This window comes from Hirundo rustica, chromosome 1, assembly GCF_015227805.2.
Source record: "Hirundo rustica isolate bHirRus1 chromosome 1, bHirRus1.pri.v3, whole genome shotgun sequence".
In the NCBI taxonomy this organism is placed as follows: Eukaryota; Metazoa; Chordata; class Aves; order Passeriformes; family Hirundinidae; genus Hirundo; species Hirundo rustica.
The window spans coordinates 124,399,696-124,419,104 of NC_053450.1; the positions used below are offsets into that span (position 1 = coordinate 124,399,696).

The window sequence follows — 19,409 nt, forward strand, 5'->3', positions numbered from 1 at the left end:
GGGAAGGCTCTGACGTGTGGGAGCGGCAGCAGTTGCTGGTGGCAGGAAAAAGTACTTTAGCCTCTTTTGATGACTGGGAAAATAATAGGATGACCTAACTCAGGAAGAGCGTGAATAGTAGCTGGTAATTCCTTCAACAGCTTGCTGAAGATCAAATCTTAGATGGATTTCCAGACTCTGAACAAGTGTAAGCCCTGAACGGGGGGTGACGCTGAGCCACATAACCCTGTTTGATCAAGGGAAGAGCCTACAGCTCACATGCCTTTGTTGGCTGCTGTGCATCAGCCCTGTCCCCTGCTAGCCTGGCTGATGCTGCTTTCTCACTTGGAGTGGCTAGACTGAGAGCACCATCCCTCATTTATCTCCATTTTCCCTGGGAGGTGAGGGGAGTAGACCCGTGTGTTGTATCAGGAGCGACATTCCTACTTGGTCTGGTGCTGGGAGGAACAAAGACGAGCTTTTTGGCAGAATAGGAGACAAGCATAGGATGCAAATGTGCATCACCTTTTTGGTTTGGTTGCAATACCACAGTGTCTCTCCTGTTTTTAGAGGTCCTAATATTTGTTCAATGGATACAGCATCAGTTTAGGCCTTTTTACAAAATACTTTTATATTGTCAGTAGAGGAACATTCATCACAGGAATGTTTAAAACACATCTGTGGATACAAATACAACTGTTAAATTGATTTAATGTTTGGCCATAATTAGCAAGTTAACAGAGACTGGATGTGGTCAGGGTCAGAGAAGACACTAATCAGAGCTGACAGAATTAGCCAGAATTTCAGTTCTCATATGCAAAGCCTGGTTGTTCAAGCTTTGAGCTAAAAAACATATACATTCAGGCCTGGGCTTCCTTGTGTGGATGGCAAAAAGCTGGAAGTGTACTGACACTCTGGCTTTGCCTCCTCAGGTGAGAAACCTGAATCTTTTTAGTGGAATCCACACATTAATTCAGTCTGTCTAAATAATCTCTCAGTCTCTATGCAGTACCTGTATTGAGCTAATCATTGGGCCATATTGATTTCTTTTTGGTTTCTTGGATTTTGATGAACTTATATAAAATAAGCATGTGGCTTTGAAGCAGAACTCTATTTTCAGTGAGTTCTTTACTCCTGTTTCCCACAGAGACAGAAGTAAATTAGGCCTAGGTAAGATTTTCCTACCTGCTTTATCATGGGCATCACAAGATTTTTCCAAGAGAGTTTGGGCAGTGCCTAATGCCTCACTGGGAAGCTGTGAAATCCTGCACACTGCAGGTGATTGTCTCCTGCATCTGGAGCCTTTCTCTGGATTTCACCAAGGACATGTAGGATCCTTCTTCACCAAGGAATTTGCAGTGCTCATGGTTCCCCAGTTCTCCTTCTGTAGACACACCTACCTATGAGTGCATGTGCTGTACATATTTATTCATTAAAAAGATTGCATAACTTGCTAAAAACAAAGCTGATATCTTACTTACGAGTGAGACTACTTATGGAACCCCTTTTCACACTGTTGAATGAACCAGTCGTTTGAACACCTAGTTTCAGTTGTTAACATAAAGAAGCTGCTTTCTCCTGGTGACCCGTCTGTTCTGACAGCCCTCTCCTCCTCTTCCTCTTTTCAGATTGCATCAGGTTTTTATCTAGCAGATTCTGAAAAGTTTCAACCTCTTTTTCAGTTCTTCAGATTAAAATCTGAGTCTTGGGCATCAGAAGGCGTGTTGAAGTAGTTAGGGTGCACTGGGTGGCTCAGTGATACTATAGATATATCGAAGCAGATACCCTTTTTAAGTCTGAACACTGAACTACCTGAAATTTGCTTCAGGTGACAAATTTTTAATCTGGGATACTCAAATTCAGTACTTTCTTAAAAATAGCCCCTATAAATTCTTTTTTTCGGTGTGTCAGCTATAGCTTTAATTTCCATGGCCCCCTTAAGATCTGCCTTTCTCACTTCATTTTAGACACTTCTTTGTAGGAATGTATGCAGGAACTGGGGGAACGTGTTCCAATTTTCCAGCAGAGCTGTGGGTATGTGTGCTGATTTGTGTGGGATCCGCAGCCACCCACAGAGCAGAGCTGCTCTGCTCTTGCACTGGGTGGCCGTATGCTCCCTGGAGCTCTTCTCACTCTCCTACCCTCAGCTGTCACACAGACACCCATATGTATATGTGCAGTTCTGACTGTCTCTTCCCTGGAGCAAAACTTGGTTTTGTACTCTATAGGTAAAAAGGCTACAGTTTCACCGCACCGCTTTCCTTTGCAGCTGCTGTAGCAACCCTCTCCAATTCTGTCTAATATTTTTACTGGTTAATCAATTGACACTTACTGTTTTCATTGCAGTGACATGTAAATAGCAAATATTTGCATTAGACAAAAGCTATACAGTAAATCATGCAATAACTGTTGTTTTAAAATGCTATTAGTTTTTCATCTGTGTGATGTTCAATATGTATTAAGGATGCCCTAAGAATAAAAAGCAGTAAAACAAATAACAATTTACTCCTTTAAGGATGGTTGAAATTCATGTCTTACCTGCTGTAAGAAGAAACAAAAATTCAGCATTCCAGTAGAAGTATCAAAAAGCTGTAAAAGTTGCTGGACCATTATCTTGTCAAAATTAGCTCTAAAATCATAGCCATTGCAATCTTCCTTGTAATTCATTAATGCAGCAGTTTCCGGTATTCCAGTGGTCTCCTGTGTGGAAAAGATCTGCGTCAAATAGTTGGATGCCCAGCCTGCTTGAAAAAAATCCAATTGATTAAGTTCTAATAATATATCCCATCGAGAGATTCTTCATTTGGGCCATTTTGTGAATGCAGCAGAACATGCACTATCAATATGTCCATTTCACCTTTGCTTTTGTAAGAAATAATTTGATCCAATTATTTTACTTTTTTTTTTTTTTTTTTTTTTTTCCATGCACAGGTTAAGTGCTTGCTACAGCAAAACTTCCTCACTTTCCTACCTTAGACAATATAGTTAATGAACTTTATCTGTACTGCCTTATTAAGGGCAAGGAGCTAGGAGCTACCTCTAAATAGACTAGAGCTTTTATGGAAATGAAAGCACCAAAGAGTTGCTTCATCATGGGAAATCACTGCCAAATGTCATGTGAGCTCCTGCTTTCCTGGCAGACACAATGTAGAGAAACATTTTCATTTTTAGCATCTTGACATTCAACTTTTTGATTCTAATGCTTTGCCACTTTTTAGTATATGAATATTTTCCATTAAAATATGTTATGAATTTGCTTATATTGAAATAACAATTGAGATAATATAGAGATAGAGATAATTAGAGACTTAGATCATGCTGTACAGAAGCATTTTAATGAGATCAAATGAAAACCTGCATTTTATTTTTAGCATAGTCTTAATGTTTAATAAGTTAAAGCTTAAAATCTGATGAATTGGCAATGATTTTGTGATTTGATATTCAGAAAGAATGTGTCCTGAATACCAAATGAGTGAAAGTTACTGTGGAATAACATTGCTGCATTTTTTACTTTGACCTTGGGAACTGGGTTGGTTTAGTGTTTTTACACGGCTGACCTTGAAACACAGTAATTGGAAAAACAGTGCTGAAGGTTAGCAGTGCTTTTTCTTGAGTTATCATAGGGGAATGGTTTGAAGTTTATGGGGGTGGAGAGAAATTGTCTTCAAGATCTTCAAATAGCCTGAAAGTTTTGGTGATGACAGCACTTTAACTTATCGTTATCCTAAAAATGTCCTTTTGTGCCAGTGAAACCTTACCTAGCTAAAAGGAAAAGTGACTGTAGAAAGGAGTTTAAGTAATGTCAGGAGGATGAGGGTGCCCAGGAAGCTGCTAACAAATCCCTTCTGAAGCTGTACAAACATAGACTCCTGCACCGTGGATGGGTGACCTCACAAAATATCCTTGGTGCAGCCTCATTTTGGTAGGTCAGGTGAGTAGCTGTGTGTAGAGATCATGCTTCCCGTGTCAAGTAAATGTTCATGAGCCCAAGTCTCATCCCAAGCCTCTTTGCTGCTTGCCAGCAGGCAGCCAATGCACCAGTACAGACAAAGGGTGGCTGAAGAAACAGGCTTTGCACAGAGACGGTGTTGTCTGGAATAAACAGAGGTATAAGACAGAGACAAGAGGTTTATGTTTTCGGTTTTTGTCTTTACTGAGTGGCTAATTACACTGTAAACTGCACATTCATTACTTACAGTGGAAAAAAAAAAATCCTAACATATTTTAGGAACATTAGATTGTGATCACTTGCATTTTAGGGGGAGCAGAAGAAAATGTAAGCAACTTCTACTTAGGGTCATCTGAAACTATAATTATTTTTATTAAAAATTTAACAGAAACCTAATGTTTTAGATAGGATTTTAAAGACTTTGTCTTTCCCCTACCCCCTTGCCCCCCATGGTGGTCTCTGTGTTTCTGATTGCCTCCAATGCTTGTGTTAAAATTCAAGGCATCCATAAGGCACATGTCCTCCTGACCTAGTGCTGCAGTTGTGATGATGCATAAAATAAATCATTGCAATTACTGAGGCAGTCTCAAGCACTTAGTAACTCATGCAATTGCTTCTTGAAACATGACTGCACTGAAGAAAGGATCATTAGTTATTTCCCTGGAGTACTTGGATATTGTAACCCTCTCCACAGGGTTCTATTAGGGAGTTAAGACCTGGTCATCTGTTCATACATCTCATTTTGTCTTTCTGTTACTCAAATGCTCTGTGATAGATGGTGAACTCCAGACTGTTTGTCTTCTTCACCCACAGCATATCCTTACTTATCGAAGGTCAAATAGCAAATGGCCAACCACGTGGGAAGGAAGAACTCAGCAATGGCAAAGTAAACAAGTTTAAGAAGTAATTTCTGGAAGGATTTATGAAAGAAGGTGAATTTATGAGATACAGGACATAAAAATAATATCCTGAGCAAGGAGAAAGAAGTTGGTTAGATGAGATCTCATGGTTATACATGAAAAAGATGTAGCTGTAGAAGGCTATATAAACTGTTTAAAGCTAGGATGGTCAGGAAGGAATCAAAGCTAGAAATGGGGGAAGGGAAGCCAGGATCAGAGAGTTTCAGTATTCCTTGGGTGGCATAATAGGTGTTGGCAGTGTCTAAGTAGTCTGCAGTGTGCAGTCTGAAAGTAATGGGATGTGATGAGAGAAAAAGAATGGGATCATATGATATATGACAGTGGACAATGCAGCCCTCGGTGAAGCCTTTGTTGGCTGAAGGAATCACTGTGCATGCAGTATGAGACCAGAAGGTGATAGGCGTCACTGTCTCCCTGTAGGGACCAGCTTGCTCAGGAGGAGATTCTTCGAGGAAGGAGAAGGGGAGTGACCCAAGGGAGATTATTTGGGAACCTGGTGTCAATGCTGCTCCTCATGGTGAATTTAAAGGAAGAGAGAAGGAGCCTTATGTAGGCATGATAGCGACTGAAAAAGAGCTAGAAAAGGGGAGAAGGGAAGTACAGTGAAGGCCCAGTGGCTGATGGATGGGCTGAGACTTTATGGATGGGACTGTCACTAGAGCAACGTGGCTCAAGGGGTTGTTCTGAAGAGAGTTGTCCCCTGGCATGTGGAGAAGGGAAGGCTCTGTCAGGCAGAGCTGGTGTGTTCGGTGCCGATAATATCAGAGCCTGGCAAAACATGCAGCAGCCTAGCTAAGGGTAGATCAGATGTCCATGCTTTGGAGGAGGCAACATCCCTCAAAAGGGTGGAGCAGATGGCTGGAGGCGGCAACAGCTCCAGCACCAGCACGATGTGCTGCTGCACGTCTGGCAGCCTCCATGCTGGCAGCAAGGCTTTTCTTTCCAGTGCTGTTGTGAATGGTCTTCTGATGCAGAGGTACAACATGTGTTTGAGGTACACTGTCACTGTAAGGTTTCATGGTCTTGACCAAGGCAAATCCCAGAAAAAAACATTCAATATTTGGTCTTTTACCCCAATGTTTCTTCCTGTTCCAATGATATATCTGGTTAAATCTGCCCATGCAAAAATAACACTTTGGATTACTTCTGTCAACTTTTTGCAGAAGAGACAGTGAAAGCTGGACTATGCCACAGTTCTGCACATGTTCCTCCAAAAAGGAACCATTCCCTGCCGAGGAGGTCACACGAGGAGGCAGATGAGTGTTTACTCAAGATGCCTTGCATCTCATTGCAGATACAATGTGATTTACTAGTTGCCATGGTAACAATGCTTTTTTCATTCCATAACTTGAATAAATGTTGAGGTTGCCCTTGGTATAACGAACTTAGCTCCCTTCTAAAGTTGGGCATGATTGTGTTATCTAAGGAAGCAGAGAGGAGACTCCCAACATTCCTACTGAAATAAATTTAGAGCATGTAGGCATGCTACAAGCAGGTACTTGATTCCGTCAGGCACAAAATAAGAGTAAATTAATATATTATTTTTAAAATCATAAAATATAAAGAAATATAAAATGCTGCTTCATATTGTGATATCATGCATTTTTCTGTAATTTGTCTTGTTTGTGACGCTTTGCTTTTCTTCAATACATGGAAACTTATTTAATAATTTTATAGTATTTTCTTTATATAGGTACACAAAAAAGCACTCTTCTTTTTCCTTGTAATCCTGCAATAATTTTTTTTTTTAATTTCTTGGGTGCTGTAACCTCTAGTTCTGAACTAATTATTGCTGGCAAGAGTTGACTGTTAACCAGCTCTTTCCAATCTCCCTCGTTCTTTTATGCTTTCCTTTTGCTAATTGTGGACAACAAACATTGTAGCAAAACAAACAAACAAAATGGATCTTTTAATTTGCTCCTGTGCATGTAACATTAGAAAAAGCATTCTATATAGAAGCAGCCTGATTTTTCTCATTTCTGTAGTTACTATTGACATCGGTGAGCATTTTATCCCACATAATAAATGCAGAATCAAATCTGCTTTAAGGAGGAAGGAGTGAGTTTTATTTTTCCTTCTAACTCCTTTTTTTTTTTCTTTTTTTTTTTAGCTTTATTGCATGCTCTACACATTTCTGTCTACTTAGGATCCGTTATCAAGTCTGTGAGTGATTAGTGGCTTATCTATGTTTGAATGATTTAGATTCATGAATTAATTAACAAGAAAAGAGCCATTAGAAAGCATTAGTAAAAAGGCTGGTGGTTTCGGGCTATTTTGGAGAGAATTAGAACTGTCATTTCAACCCAAGAAAATTGTAGCTATTGTGATTCATGCTTTCCTCAAAAGAAATCTCTGTATTATGTCTAACTTAGTTGAAAACAACCACCAAACCACAGGATATAAATTCTACTTTACGATGACTGCTATTGGTCTAGAAGTTAAATAAATTGTTTTGGTTTTAAACATTAGCTTTGTGTGTATATATATATTTTTTTTTTTTAATTTTTTTTTTTTTTTTTTACTCCTTTACTCAGTGCTTTTTCACACTTGTGGTTAAATGTCAGTGCATTTGAAGGAGTTTGATTCTGGAGTTCTTGAGAATGAGCTTGAGCTTTATATAGTATTCTCTGTTTCAGAGAACCTTTTTTCTTAAGCCTTTTATTAGGTCAGAACCAGCTCCTGACCTTTTCTGAGTACTCTTCTTTAAAAAATGATCTGCATCCTTCCTTGAGCATAACACTGCAACAAAAAGATCTATGTTTTTACAGTGATTAATGTAATGAGCAGCAATAGGCAAGTTTTAACCATCCTAGTTTGGAATTGTGGCTTATAATGGGAGCACAAATTTAATTTAATTTTATTTTTATTGGGGTAATGGCATTGGCAGCATTGAGAGGTATTATGGACATAAGTGAAGAGACAAAGGTTTCTCTAAGAGACAGTAAAGGGATAAGCGAGCTTTTTAAAATAATATTTTGCTACACACCTAGTATAAATTAGAGTAAAAGACAAGGAAAGGCATCGTCGGTCTTGTCTGTTTGACTTGTAAGTTGTATGTGTTCAGAACTGGTAATTAGAGCAATATAAGGCTGACAGTGTCATATATTTACTGCCATCTCTCTTCCATTCCTTCAGGAGACCTTATTTATCGCTGCTTCCATTATAAAGGTTGTAAGGCCTTTGTACACGTGTCCTTACCAAGGTGAATATTAGTCTACATTAATAAATTAAATCTACTGATGTTAGTGAGCTGTGATCTGCAGTTCTCATTCCTGAGTGAAAGCTGTATGGGGACTGCCAGAGAAGTCAAGTTCCAGCCCTGTTAGATGTTAATCAACTTGGTATCTATTTCCCCTCATATGCCAGTAATTTCTAGAATTTCACCCATTTGGTGTTTGATTATTCTCAAGTATAATTTCTATATATCTACACAGTCCATTTTTCTTTCCCTGAGCCATATGGTAATAGTAGTATGAGTTATCAGTCCTAGGTTAAATCTGCAGTCCTTCTTGAAGCCTTGGCACTCCTCCTCGCTTCCTGGCTGAAACAGAAGTCCTGCAGTTTTTGTGTAATTTCCCTCATGCTCTTCACTGCAGCTAAGGCTTGAATCACTGCCACTGACATCATTGGAAGACACTAGTGTCCCCTTCCCCTTTCTCCTTTCCCCCTTCCCCTTCCCTTTCCCCTTCCCCTACTTTACAGTCTTGGAAGTAAAACAGTTCTGACTCTGGTGAATGTAATACAGTTGCAAATCTCTCTTAGGGCATAAGTACTAATTGGAATTTTCCTGACACTTACCTTGGGATGTGGACCTCCAGGCCTGTTGAGCTCCTGTGTGGCAGGGGATGCAGAAGCCCCGCCAGCCTGGGGTGGGCAGTGTGTGCTGGCAGTGGGGGAAGCCTGGCTGGCTACTTTCTGTTCAAACTGACATGTTCTGGCACAGTTTCAGTTGTACTGAATTAATATTTTTTCAGTGAAATTTTAATTGGGGAATTTCCAACAGCTCCATACCCCACCACATTAATTGCAAGGCCACTGGAAGGGATGGTTGGCATTTGACCTTTTGGTTCTACAGTCATGTTAATTTGCCCTGGTGTGGTGCAGGTTTTTCTACAAATTCAGATGCTCTAAGCCTGCAATTCTTCCATATATTGACATTTTTTCAAGTAAATGCTCTCCTGCCAGCTGTGAGAGAATGATAGCAATATTAATACCATCATCCCATCTTTTGTCTCTCTTCATTCTCTTCCCCTTTCTTTTTTCCTCTTTGCTTTTGTGTGGTTGCAGAGAGGCGGCCTCCTCAGTTGTCCTTGCCAAGGTTGGTAGCTCTCTGTCAGGCTGTCAAACCTACCCACTAATAGCCATGAAGGGTGTAGGCTCCAAGAAAGGGAAAACTGAAATTCATAGCCTTCAGTTGTTGTGAGAAGACATTTCTCATTAACTGACAAAAGAGTTTTGGAGTGCTGAGGTTATGATAACATCACTTCAGTGGCTGTGACACCAGTATTTTTTTTTTTCATACTATTTAAAAAGTGTGCCCTTTTTCCTGTCTTAAGAGGTGTTGCTTCCTTTCATTAAAGCCCAATCCTTAAAGTGTTCTCACCTTAAATATATTTAGAGGAAATTGGAGGCCAGACAGGGCCCCCAGTTGTTCATTGTGGGAACAATTTGGTCTCCATTTGGGGCACTTCTTGCACATCCAGACAGTCTATCTGCAGCTCTGTTGCAGCTCAGTGCCATCAGTGTGCCACAGGGAAGTGCACACCAGGATTCCCGTTGTCAGTCATGGATTTTATGCTTCCAAAGAATATTAAGGGTTGTTTTTTTTTTTTTTCTTTTTAACTGTGAACCTTCTGGTGGTTGGACTTCCTCTTAAAGGTCTTTTCCAACATAAACAATTCTATGATTCTATGAAAAGCTTCATGAGGCTCAACTTTTTTCATTTATTTTGCCTTCCTTTAACTACACAAACTTTTTTCATAATTTCAAGTGGCCTGCACAATGAACGCCCCACCCTGCTTGTAGATGGACCACTGCTTGGGAGCATCATGCAACTGGGTTTTGGGGGTTTTTTTCCCTTAGGACCTGACTGCAGCCCTTTGGCTCACATAATGACTCACATTTAGCAGTGCCCTAGTCCCATGAGAGGTTTCCTTCTTCTTAGTAATAGAGAAAACAGAAATAATCCTACTCTCAGCAGTTTTGGGATTACAGGCAAAAATTGTGTTCCTTGATGTATGACTGTGTAGGGATATTAATCTCTTCCCTGATGCCTGTTGTCTGTCATCTCTGTCTTACCAGCACTGTCCTTTTGACCCCTCTACAAGGATAACTTGTTATTAACGTTGCCTTTGCTGCGGATGCTCAGTATGCAAATAACAGCACCAACAGCTTTTCTAAAAGGGCTTGTTCTGTGCATTATCAGACACAGTATTCAAAACCGGCTTCAGCAACAAAGGATGTTTATTTTTATTTTTCCCCGTGTTGTGGCTCGTGCCCATTTTATCACCATTTGTGCAGCTGATGAATTCCGAGGAGGTTGTGTTGAGCTGAATGTTGTTGTGCATCTGCGAGACTGATAGTGTGAGACCACTAGGAAGTTTTCGGTACAATGCCTGGGTGCTTTTTCCTGAAGGGAGGTTGCGGTCAAATATTTAGAGTGTTTTATGGTTTTACAGACTGGTCAGAAGTCACTGAGAGCCAAAACAAAGTCACTGTGTGAGGAATTTTAATGTCATTAATAGATTTCCACCAGTATACTGTGATTAGCTGTTTTATGAAAGGATTTAACAGCTGCAGCCGAAAACAAAAATATTAGAGTACAGAAAACTGGGAAAAAGATCATGACCTCAGAAAAAATGGTAAAATGCAATATGTATGTCCTATGAACTGTATTTTGTAATGAAGTGAAATAATACAGACTTATGTAACTTTATTTTTATACTTAAGAATTGCCATATGACAAACTTCTGTTAATGGTCCTGAAGTCCTGTAAGGTAATTTTTCCCTTGATATTTGGAAAATGTGGTGATCTTGCAACTACAAAACAGGCAGTCCCATTGAAGATGTTTCATCTTCAGATATTATAAGCTGAGGTAAAGTAGTAACTATATATATATATATATATTTTTTTTTTTTTTTCATCTTTCTAAAATAAAGAGAAGGTAACCACTGCAGAAAAAATACTGGTCTCTTACTTATATAGTGTGGTTGAGTTGTACTGGTGACTTTGAAAGCTTTTCTCCTGTGGTAGCTCAAAGTCAATCAAACATCTTAATACAGATTTTGATCTCTCTTGAAGCTCTGTGAAATGCAGTAACATATTCTGGGGTGGATTATCCACAGAGATCAGAGATATTGTCATCCACCTTCACATTAATTGTGATCTGTTTACTTCCATTTTTTTGTCAAATGAAGGAGAAGAGCCTGTGAAGAATAGAGTAACTTTTGTATGTATTTGTTCTTTAGTGACTTTAGATCTAATTTTGCAGTTTCCACAATAACAGATTCCAGGGAGAAACACAGTGAAGTGTAAGAAGGTGATCATCTTTAGTCTTGATAGAAGCTTAGAAGCTGTCTGAAAGTGTATCTTAGATCTGCTAATAGAATTTATTTCATTATGCTTTTTTTTTTTTTTTTCTCCTTTCTTCTATGTTTGCAGTATATATGTACCTATATATTATAGCCAGGATTCACCTCTTATTATCTAGTGCTATTATTAGTACTAACAAATGTCTCACATTGTAAGACTTCATTTTCCATTACTTCTAGGAGTTTCAGTCAGTTTCACCATTTAAAAATAGTCTTTCATTAATCTTTAGGAGAGGAGTCTCTCCTAGAGTCTTGGATCCCACTGACAACTTAGAACAGTTTTCTTGTGGGTTTTAAACTGTCACAAAAACAACCCCCTGGAGAAACCTGCCTTTGTGACCCTCCCAGGAGCAGGTTCCCAAGCTGCTGATGGGTCATGGGTCTTAGACTTTTGCATGCTGGTGTGTCGGCTTTTAAAGATGAATAACTCTAAAGCAAAGGATTCTTCATCTCAAGGTACAGAGATATCTTCTCACTTCTTCACTGGTGCAGGGGGCTTCTCACCTCTATCTCTGTTCAAGCATCTTATAGGATTAATATCACTTAGTCCATCACAAACACCTTTGCTCAAATCCACGCACAAATCTAAACAATCATCTCCCCAAATGCATATCTTTCCCATGATTTAAAGGGATAATCTAAATATAAAGTTAATTTCCATGGCTCAATAAGGATGGAATGACAAACTCCTCCACCCCCTGTTCAAATAGTCTTTTCACTTTTGCTCCGCTGACTTCATACCGTGTCTGTTCCACCTACCCTCTGTTTTCTTTCTTCTCTCTCTCAAGGAAGGGTTGTGCTTTAAAAGCTCCATGTTGCTAGGAAAGAGTTAAACCCGCCCAGGCCTGCAGTGGCCATGTGCTCTCTGCTCTGGGCTGCAAAGATACGAAGCTGTGCTGATAAGGGAGACTGGTGGAAGTCCTTTCTTCCACCCCTCCATCCCAGGCAGGAGAAAGAGACCCAACTTGGGCCGCTTTTTGTGCGGGCAGCGGCTCTCGGAGGCCCGGCTGGGCCCAGCCCGACGGCCCAGAGGGCAGCGGGGCCTCACCCGGGGCCCTGCCGCCCACGATGTTACCTCATGGCCGTCTCCACAGAAAGAGACACTTCCCGGGGATGAGAATTTTAAATGTGTCCCGCCCTAAGTCGCATTGGCATCTTCATTGCTTAAAATAGCTGCCAATGTCTTGGCCAGCTTTCTGATAGGTCCTTGTTCTCCCCCGCCAAAGCAACTGTAAGGTCCTGGCAGGGAAAAACATGCCACATTTCTCTATAACTAGAAATAAAACTGTGCCAACCCATGATACATTGCAAAGGCCTTTTGTGTTAGCTAGGTCCCAGTCTCAATGTTAGGTTTCAACACATGCTGAACAAGGAAGATGTGTAGGGACCGAGCAGGACAGAATAATAATAATAATAATAATAATAAAGGTGTTTTATTCAAAGGAAAGGCATTAGATAATACAGAGATTACCAGTCAATGTTTCTCAGGTTTTTGACTTGGCTTTTCTGTCTTTTTCATGTTCTTGTAAGTCTTCTTTTGTATGGAGAGTATATAACAGTGATATTATAATATCCAGGCAAAAAGACACTTACCCAGTGAAATAGTCTTTGGAAATTAGGATCTTGTTATTTCATGGCTTTTGTCAGGCTCTGTCACCAATTTGAGCACTTTTCCTGCATGGCAGTGGAAGCTTCTCTACACTTTTTCTTCTGAGCCAACTTCCTGACTCTGCTCATGTGTTTCACACTGCTTACATGGGTATATTCATGTGTGCACAGGGAAGCTCCTTAGATTCATTGAGGGGAGCAGTCTCCTCTTCAGAACACAAACAGCCCTGGGAATACTCTACATACGCTTTTTCCCGTTCCTCTCAAGGGCATGACCTGGCACCAGCATCAAAAGACATAGAGGCAGAAGTGATTGACGTTATCTGATTGTGTTGAGTCAGTTTTACCAAATTATGCTAGGAAAACAAAATGTTCCTGCCCTCCATAACTTCTAGAAGAGGCAATTTCTTTGTTATGTGATATGATTTTGAAGTAGATAGCCTGCGTAAAGTTTGCTTTGTTGGTGTTGCCCAAAGAAGATTCTCTTTGCCTTTGCTTGGTTGTTTGGCAGCGGAAAAATCTGTCTGTGCACTGGATTTTCCACGCTCCATTAAATTTATAGGTGCCTTATATGTTATCTCTTCCTGTATTACTTTTTTACCCACTGAAACTGACAGTGTGTGAATCCATCTGGATCTGGTATTGGCTGGGGTTAGCTCTGTGTCTGATCCCTTTTTAAAGAAAGCAGGTGAAGAGATGTAGGACAAAAGTTCTGTCATTGGGAAGTGCATAGTTTGCATTGCTGGTTAGGGTTGTTCCAACATAGCAAGCACTTCAGTAATTGGTAACACAGATACAGAAAATAGTCTTTGCACAGTTGTCCTGTCCTGGAGAAATTATGTGAAAATGCATTTTCTTTTTAGTGAAGCAGGGTTCTGAATATACTGTCTGTTGCAGAGCATAATGGGTTTTTTTCTGTTAGAATGCTGTTAGAAAGTAGAGCAGCTTTTAATTGCTATTTCTAGCAGTGGAGGTTTCTCACAGGAAGAGAGGAGGCAGCGCATTCTGGGTGTTGGATCCTCTTTTAATTAATTAAAAGGCCAAAGTCAGGAATTCAAGGAAAACAGAAGCATCCCTGATACCAAATTTATCATTTGCTTTGGCCAAAGATTGTGTTATTCCCTGCCAATTGCAAATAACCCAGAAAACCAATGTCTCCCACAAGGAAGCCAGCCCACTGCGGCTGTTTTCAACAATGCCATAGGTTCCCTTCTGCCTCCTTCTCCCTCTGTGCTAATTCAGGGGGTCATATTCCTGCTCATGCAAAGTGTAACTCACAAGTTGAGGCCCGCTAAGCAAGGACTTCCAGCTATTTCATTCCTATAAGCATATAAATATTTATACCACCCCAGGGTTCCTTTCATGCTGAAAAGAAAGGTAGCACTTGTCTGCTGTTAAAATATATTACCCAGGATTATTAATGGCTTACCTCGGTATTAGGAAGATGGATGAGGGGAGGGGAAAATTGGCTGTAATATTGGTTGGAAGATCCACTGAGTCCAGAGAACCTTGCTGTTTACTTGAAACTCCTGCTGGGAATTGACATCGAGGTTGATAGTGCTGTGTTTAGCTATCAAGAGATGATTAATTAAAAGCTGTAATAAATGTGAAATACAGTGGTTGACAGATGCAGAGCTAGCTAAATTTCCTTGTGATGGGTAATGTGCACCATGGATTGATTATAACATCCTAACAGGATGTGAATGGTGCTTTTGAAGGTACAGAGGAGACAGGGAGTGTACATAAGGCCACATGAAAAGTGAGATGGCAGTTTTCCTCTGTGGCATTTTGGTGCTCTATCTCTTCCTGTCCCACCTCGAGTCTAAATGTATTCTGATCAAGGCTGCTGGGAGTAATTTCCTACCCACTGCACTGGGGCAAAGGAAATAACAGATAGACAGTGAGGGGAGGGTCTCAAAGTCCAGGTGCCAGTGTAGTACCACCCAAGCGAACTGGTGGTCTCTGTGCCCCGATTCTTCTGCCTGGCCATAAAATGAGAGATGATGATGCCGTGCCTCTGTGCCCCTGCATGGCCGGCGCAGGTTGCAAGGGCTGTGTGAAGGTCTGGAAAACTGCTGGAAAGCTTAGTTGTTAATTGGAAGCGTGATGGGAAGGTCTCCTGAGCCAGTCTGCTGACTTTCAGGGGCTTGGCTACGGTGCTGCCTTGCCCTTCAGTACACACGGCTGTCACTTGGGGGCCCCTTGAATCCTCCTTCTCATCTGTCACTGGATTTAGACAGAGCATGCTGAGAACAGCCCGGGTTTCTTCCAGCAAGAATTATTTCATGGACCATTCCAGATTCTGATAAATGAAGCATGCCTTGATGTCATTTTAGGGAAATATCTGTATTGAAATCGGAACTTGTGAAAATATGTAGGACTTGCCTTTGTTCTTTGTTCAGGTTAATTGTTGTGGCTTGTATGATTAAAGGGCTTGACTGAACATAAAAATGTGTCATATATAAGTGGAGGCTTAATGAAATAGTAGTTCTTCCCTTAAAGTGAGATTGTTTTTGATATAAGATAGAAATTCTCTATTCCACTGTTTTTTGGGGGGAAATATTTATTATAGGTAATGAAATTCCAGCTTGAACTCAACTGGCCTTAGTTCTGTCCAATTCTGGCTTACCTAATAAAATCGATGGATTTTTCTCTTCCTTGAAATTGTTAAAAGTGGGAAAGACAAGAGGAAGAGCCTTATGAAAATCTTACCATTGGGGCACTTTATGCTGCAAATTTGCAAACACCTACTCCAAAGGTTTTTTGAAAATGTCTCTGCCTAGTGAGATGCTGAAGGGGAAACACCGTCTTCCACACCAACCATTGTTAATGTCCCTTCAGGACGAGAGAGCTTTCGCCCTCTCAGTGCTCCCTGTTGAGTCGCTGCCAGCTACTCATGTATGTAATGTATATGGGTGTGCTTAAAATCCATTCCCATCTATGAGGAAATAGATGGCTTGTACAAATACAGCACCATACATCACATACATTCTCCATATGTGCTGCAGTTTGGAATGTCAGCGAGCACAGGGAAATGAGGGCTGGGGCTATTTTAGAGGATGGAAATGCCAGAGAAGAGACAGAGAAATGGAGCGATATATTTGTTTGGATAAATCTCCCTTTTACTGAATTGCTTTAAAGCTGTGCCTGTTTCTTGTTCTTCCTCTCCTTCTCTTTTGCTGCTTCTTTCATTGCAGTTTTTCAAATATGTAGGCAACAAAAAACCATGGCCAGTGAAATGGAAGATTACAATTATGCATCAGTATTCCTGTAACGCGGCTGCTCAGCAATGTCCCCTGGGAGGGTTACAATGAATATCTGACATTAATTGGCTCAGTACCTGTATGTCTGACCTTGCAGAAATTTAATAGATCAATTCTACATGTTCTTTACTGATAAAGAAAACTTCTTCAGGGCAAGGGCTGCATCTTTGGGCATGCCTGCACCACAGTGACAAACAGAAGTAGCAGTCAGATTCACTGGGTCTTAGAATAAAAAATAAGAGAAAGAGGAATCAGGAAGTGGTTTCTCTCCCTTGTTTTGCCAAGGTAGCTCTGTTCCTCAGCAATTTTTAACCCATTCGAAGTCCTTTTCACTGCTGGATACTGTACACTTGATGCAGAAATGCTGTTTTCTCTTCTTTTGAGTAGTACATGTATGGCTTTCTTGTGTGCATTTGACATACTGAACAATATAACTAAGCCAGCTCTGAATCAGAGGAAAGCACCTACTGGGACGTACTTGCATTGAAACAGCTGCCTCTTTTGTGTCGCTCACTCTCCGGTGACTGAATCTGCCAGGAGGATCTCGCAGGGGGCTGCGCGCCGCTCTCCGGCAGCCGCCGTGTTTCAATGCGCCCTGCTCAGTCAGCAGCAAGCCCTCATCTCCCGCACTGCTCAGTCAGCTGCCTTGGGCTGCGCTGGGGATGTGGGCTGCGTGTGCACAAATGGATGATGGTTCAGCTCCCGTCACTTTCAGGGAGCAGCGAGGGAGAAAGTCGGAGTATAAACCGCAGCTTAGCCAAGATTCACACACACAGCGGGCACCGGGCTGAACTTTCTGTGGGGGTGTTTGTTTCCCAAGTTAAAAAGTTGTTGAAAAGGGAGATCCGTACACGGAGTATTTTGGGAGATGCTCAGAGGCACGCATTACGTGCCTGCCCCAGCGTTTTTATTGCCTTTATTGAAGTACAGGGGAGAAGCTTTACAGAAGGTGTATTCTACCTCTCTATTACCGGCGTGCTCGGAGCACTTGCTGCTTTCAGACTATTGTTACCTGTCCCCTGCTTTGTTTGACTGTCTGGGAATTAAACAAGCCATCACCTTGGGGACACGGAAACCCGCATACTCAAAGCCCCCCTCCCACCGGCTTCTGTGAATTAAAATCCAACACACGGAGCTCAGTGCCGCTCACAAAGGGAGCCCGTTCCGCACCCCCGTCCCGGGGTGCAAAGAGCCCCTTCCCCAGTTTTGGCCCCCGGGCGGCCGAGTGACAGCCCCGGCCCCGGCGGGCACTGACCGCGCTCTCTCTGTCCCTCTCTCCCTGCGCACGGAAGGCGGACGATGGAGGAGGCGGCGAGCGGGCGCGGGAGGCGGCCGGCGCGGCGCTGGTGCTGCGGAAGGTGTGGTCACGCAGCCCGGCCCCCGAGCGGCGCGGGAGGTAAGGCTTCCGCGGCTCCGGGCGTGCGGGGCTGGGCCGGCCGGGCCGGGCTCGGCGGCGGCGGCGGGCGGGGCGGCGGCCCGCGGCCCCGGCAGGGCGATGGCCCCCGGGGGGGGAGCTTAGGGGCCGGGCGGCGGCGCGCAGGGAGCGGGGCGCCATGGGCAGCGGCAGGGTGCGGGTGCCCGAGGCGCTGGCGGGCCGCGGCGGGGAGCGGCCGCTGCCCACCTTCGACGTGCCTTACTTCAAGTACATCGACGAGGAGGACGAGGAGGACGAGTGGAGCAGCCGCTCGCAGTCCTCCACGGAGGATGACTCCGGGGACTCTCTGCTTTCCGACAGATACGTGGTGGTGTCGGGGACGCCGGAGAAGATTTTGGAGCATCTCCTCAGCGACCTGCACCTGGAAGCCGCCCAGGACAAAGAGACGGGTAAGGAGCGAGCCTGGCGGGGAGGCGGCGGCGGCCGGGGATGGGGGAGAGGTGCCGGTGCCCGTGCCGGCAGAGCGGGGCGGCGCGGGGATCGCTCCCGGGCACCCCTGGCCGAAAGCCGCCGCCGGCCGGGCGCGCAGCCGGCGCGATGCGGGGAGGAATCCCCGAGGGTGGCGCGGCAGCCGGGCGGTGTCGGAGCGGCACCGGCCCCGGGGCAGGAGCGCCGGCGGTAGCGGAGCCGCTCGGCAGCAACTTGAAGCGGTTTGCTTTCGGCTTTGGCTGCCGCCGGGGTAGCGCAGGCTGCGGCGGGCTTTGTACAGCGCCGCGTCTCCGCGGGCTGGGCTGCCATCCCTCGTAGCCTGCAGCCGTTCCTCTATCCACTCTGATGCTTGCAGTGCGCCTCACCTCGTTTTGCCACCACCCCGATACTTTGGCACGTCTGTTTCATAAAAATGGCTTATAAATCTCATAGCCCGGGGCACAGCGTATCGCCCAGTGCTCTTACTTGTTTGTCTTCAACCAGAGATATTTCATTCCAGCCTAGAGCAATTTTATATGAATCGGGCTACTTGACATGCAGTTTAATTTCCAGCTGGATCTCTTGGCTATACACACAGCTTGCTGACACCAAGAGCTCATGGAATAATTCATCAGAAGTGCCTGTAACCTGCCATTCATATATACTTTTAATGGAAGTAGCCAGGCTGGTGAGACTTTTGGAGGTCCTGAGTATTGAAGAGGAGGGTAGGTGGCTGCCAATAGCGCTGTGTATTTGGTCATCCCCTATGGGGTTAGAATGCATACTCCTGATGCCTGTATATATCTTTCTCTACAAATGAGATTACTGAGTATAAACACACTTTAATCCCTTTAAATGTCTGAAAATATAAATAACATCTGTGATTCGCAGAGGAATGTCTCAGAACAAGTCATTAGTTTAATGTGGAACAGTAGGCATATTCCTAGTTCTGATGTGTCAATGCCCCAAAGAAACACATAGAGTGTCTGCCAGTGATATTATTGCAGTGTTCCTAGTGCTGCTTTTGTCTGCCTAGACATTAATATTTAGTGTAGAGAGAGGCTAGTGCATTCCACAGATGCAATAGGCTAGTTATGAGTGTAATTTACTTGAGCCAGCTTGTAGGCAGTGTAGTGAGGATCCTTCCTTGGCCTTTTAAGGTCAAATATTGGATCCAGAATAAGTTTTCTCATTAATGGTTATCACACACAGATTGAGGAGCTGCCAGTCTTTATAGCCTGCTTCATCTTATTTTA

General features: G+C 42.9%; 1 protein-coding gene across 1 annotated transcript in view; it reads left to right on the plus strand.

Annotated features, from left to right (window-relative positions):
• The window catches only part of RAPGEF5 (Rap guanine nucleotide exchange factor 5), a 159,260-nt gene that overhangs the window by 77,051 nt on the left and 62,800 nt on the right, over positions 1 to 19,409 (plus strand). Inside the window, exons 10-11 of the mRNA XM_040091093.1 lie at positions 17,603 to 17,706; positions 18,046 to 18,134. Of these exons, the coding sequence (XP_039947027.1) occupies positions 17,603 to 17,706; positions 18,046 to 18,134 (193 nt within the window). The remainder of the gene's footprint in view (positions 1 to 17,602; positions 17,707 to 18,045; positions 18,135 to 19,409) is intronic.